This window comes from Aplysia californica, unplaced genomic scaffold (assembly GCF_000002075.1).
Source record: "Aplysia californica isolate F4 #8 unplaced genomic scaffold, AplCal3.0 scaffold00104, whole genome shotgun sequence".
NCBI lineage: Eukaryota > Metazoa > Mollusca > Gastropoda > Aplysiida > Aplysiidae > Aplysia > Aplysia californica.
Genome location: NW_004797374.1, coordinates 64,501 through 66,135, shown reverse-complemented (window position 1 = coordinate 66,135; position 1,635 = coordinate 64,501). Strand labels below are relative to the sequence as shown.

The following is a 1,635-nucleotide window of genomic DNA, read 5'->3' as shown; positions in this document are numbered from 1 at the left end:
TAGTTTAACATTAGGAGTAGGAATGGGTTTCTATGTTTCTGAGAGGGGTGGTGGGGTCTCTTGGCTCCTTTTGTTCATTGGATGACAGAGGGGAAATTATGTGTGTAAGGGAGAGGGGGGAAGATGTGTGTATATGTACGTGTGTGCGTGTGTATGTGGGGGAGGGGGTCCTTTCCTCTGTGGGTTTTTTTCAGCAGTGTAGGGGAACATACTGATCACTATTGTCGCAGAAGGAAAATTCGTATCAAAAGCATTGTAATTCATTTCGAAGGCTGATCCACCAGACAGAAAAGAAATATTCCAGGAAGGACGTGAAGCTTTGTTCAAATTCAACTTAGATTCGAACTCCTAATTTCCTTGTGAAAAGCTAATTCACAGCCTGCTTCACGATAGGGTGGGAGTATTTGTGTATGAGGAACTTGTTTCACAACCGTGAAGCTAGCCGCGACAAACATCCGGTGAAATGTGTGTGGGGGTGAGGTGTTTGAAAAAACAGACGCATCAAACACCGTTTGTTTCCTGTTCCTGACAGTACAAATAATAGTAATATGTTACAATAACAGCAGTGTCTATAGTTCCGTAAGATTCCAAAATGTGGGGAGGCTGTATAACAAAAATATTTCGACAGAAACGACTAGATAAAAGATATTATGTATATCTGCCCATTATGACATATTATTCTGCACTACACTCCCATTATGCCACCCTCGAATCCAATCGAAGAATCTCGAAAAGCGTTTAACTTCCCACTCACCTCAGCGCCCATAGAAGCAAAGTACCAGGCAACAGTTTCGTTATATTCCATGACCAGATGAGGAGCGTTGCCGTGCAACCTTCCGTTGATGGAGTGCATCTTGTTGCTCTCCTCAAAGTCTCCGTCGGATCTAGACAATGTAGTTGATTATATAAAGAGTAAAAGAAATTACCACCTGTATCTATCCTAGTGATAATTCACACACACACATACACAAACATGCAAACAAACACACACACACACACGCACACGCACACGCACACACACACACACACACACATACACACACACACACACACACACACACACACACACACACAAGTCTAGACCAGTGCTTGTCAACCTTGGTGGTGTCGCCGATTAGTGGGAGAATTGGTAATTTTGGTGAGCGGTTGGGATCACCCGCTCAATTAAGTGTTATTTAATGCTATTTAATTTAATTTCTTTTGATTAGGTGTTATTTAATTTACCATGTATTATTTAATTCTCCGCTTGGACATATGTGTACATGTAGGCCGATAGGTACTAAAGTTTTAGCTCATTAAATGTTGCAAAAGTGTGCTTTGGTTATAATATGGTTGACAAGCACTGTTCTAGACCGGCACACATAGGGACACACAAATTATTGACAGACAGACAGACAGACAGACAGACAGACAGACAGACAGACAGACAGACAGACAGACAGACAGACAGACAGACAGACAGACAGACAGAAGAGGGTTCAACAGAAATATACACCCACCTTTCTCGGCTTGCAGTTTGTGAATCTTTTGGAACTCCTTGAATCGTATTGTCTGTGCCTCCTCCTTCTGTCGTTCCTCCTGTCCCAGATGCTGACTCTTTGCCTCCACTGTCTGCCGGGACACGTCTGGACCACG

General features: G+C 42.9%; 1 protein-coding gene across 1 annotated transcript in view; it reads right to left on the bottom strand.

Annotated features, from left to right (window-relative positions):
- Positions 1–754: 754 nt before the first annotated feature.
- LOC101862864 (hephaestin-like protein) overlaps positions 755–1,635 on the bottom strand; it is a gene marked incomplete at both ends in the record, with an annotated part of 19,220 nt that continues 18,339 nt past the window's right edge. The window contains 1 exon segment of the mRNA XM_013080879.2: positions 755–884. Coding sequence (XP_012936333.1) covers positions 755–884 — 130 coding nt within the window.